The following is a 971-nucleotide window of genomic DNA, read 5'->3' as shown; positions in this document are numbered from 1 at the left end:
TATTTTATGTGCAGCCCTAAAAACAAGCAGAGCAAACCTGGAATTTTTCCTAAATGCTATATTATTATTTTTAAATTGTCAGTAAAATAATACAATACTAATATTTCTTTAGTTTTCTTATTTAGTCATTTTCCTATTTTTATTTAGGATTAAGGTAATAATAAATAATATTTTAAATTATTATTATTATGTATTATTACAATTTCATATAATTTATCATTTGTATAACCACAAAGTTTAGGCCAAATCATGCAGCCCTAAAAACACGCCCTATAAGTATATAAGTATACTATATTTTTTTTTCTTTTACAGCGAAATATTACAACAGTAATACTTATTTTTTTATTTAATCATTTAAATATTTTTATTTAGGGTTAGAGTAGTAATAAACAATAGGGTAATAATAAAATAATATTTTAAATAATTATCATCATCATTTATTATTATTAAATATAATTAATATTTTGTATAACCACAACATTTTGGCAGCCCTAAAAACAAGCAGAGCAAACCTGGAATTTTTCTTTTTATTTGCAGTCATGGTTTTTATCAGGAAAAAAAAAAGCTATTTATTTTCCCCCAAATCTTGCAGCCCTATTTGAAAACTAATTATTAAATGTAACGAATGCATAGCTTACTAGATGCAAACTTGTCTTGGCACAAACTTCCGTCATCGAGTTTGAGCTGAATCCGCACTCTCCCTCTGAACTGACCGTCTCGGTTCCATTCGCGCGGATACATCTTGTTCTGAAAGAGTGATGTCATGATTTCACATCCACACTAAATACGAGAATCAGCGCATAAATAAACCGATGATCAGACCTCCAGCAGAACATTGAGTCCAGCAGCGGTGAGAACGTCCCGGATCTCAGCACACGACGGGTTCTCCACAGCCTGAACACACACACACACACACCCACACACACACACACACACACACACACACACACACACACACACACACACACACA

At 31.9% G+C, this 971-nt stretch overlaps 1 protein-coding gene across 1 annotated transcript in view; it reads right to left on the bottom strand.

The window, feature by feature from the left end:
- Window positions 1–971, bottom strand: part of LOC107697602 (signal recognition particle 19 kDa protein-like) — a 2683-nt gene that overhangs the window by 792 nt on the left and 920 nt on the right. Inside the window, exons 3-4 of the mRNA XM_016498399.1 lie at window positions 823–894; window positions 619–747 (exon numbers count right to left, since the gene is read on the bottom strand). Of these exons, the coding sequence (XP_016353885.1) occupies window positions 619–747; window positions 823–894 (201 nt within the window). The remainder of the gene's footprint in view (window positions 1–618; window positions 748–822; window positions 895–971) is intronic.

Source organism: Sinocyclocheilus anshuiensis, unplaced genomic scaffold, assembly GCF_001515605.1.
Source record: "Sinocyclocheilus anshuiensis isolate Anshui unplaced genomic scaffold, SAMN03320099.WGS_v1.1 scaffold1312, whole genome shotgun sequence".
NCBI lineage: Eukaryota > Metazoa > Chordata > Actinopteri > Cypriniformes > Cyprinidae > Sinocyclocheilus > Sinocyclocheilus anshuiensis.
The sequence above is the reverse complement of the archived record's forward strand: the minus strand, read 5'-3'. Positions and strand labels throughout refer to the sequence as shown.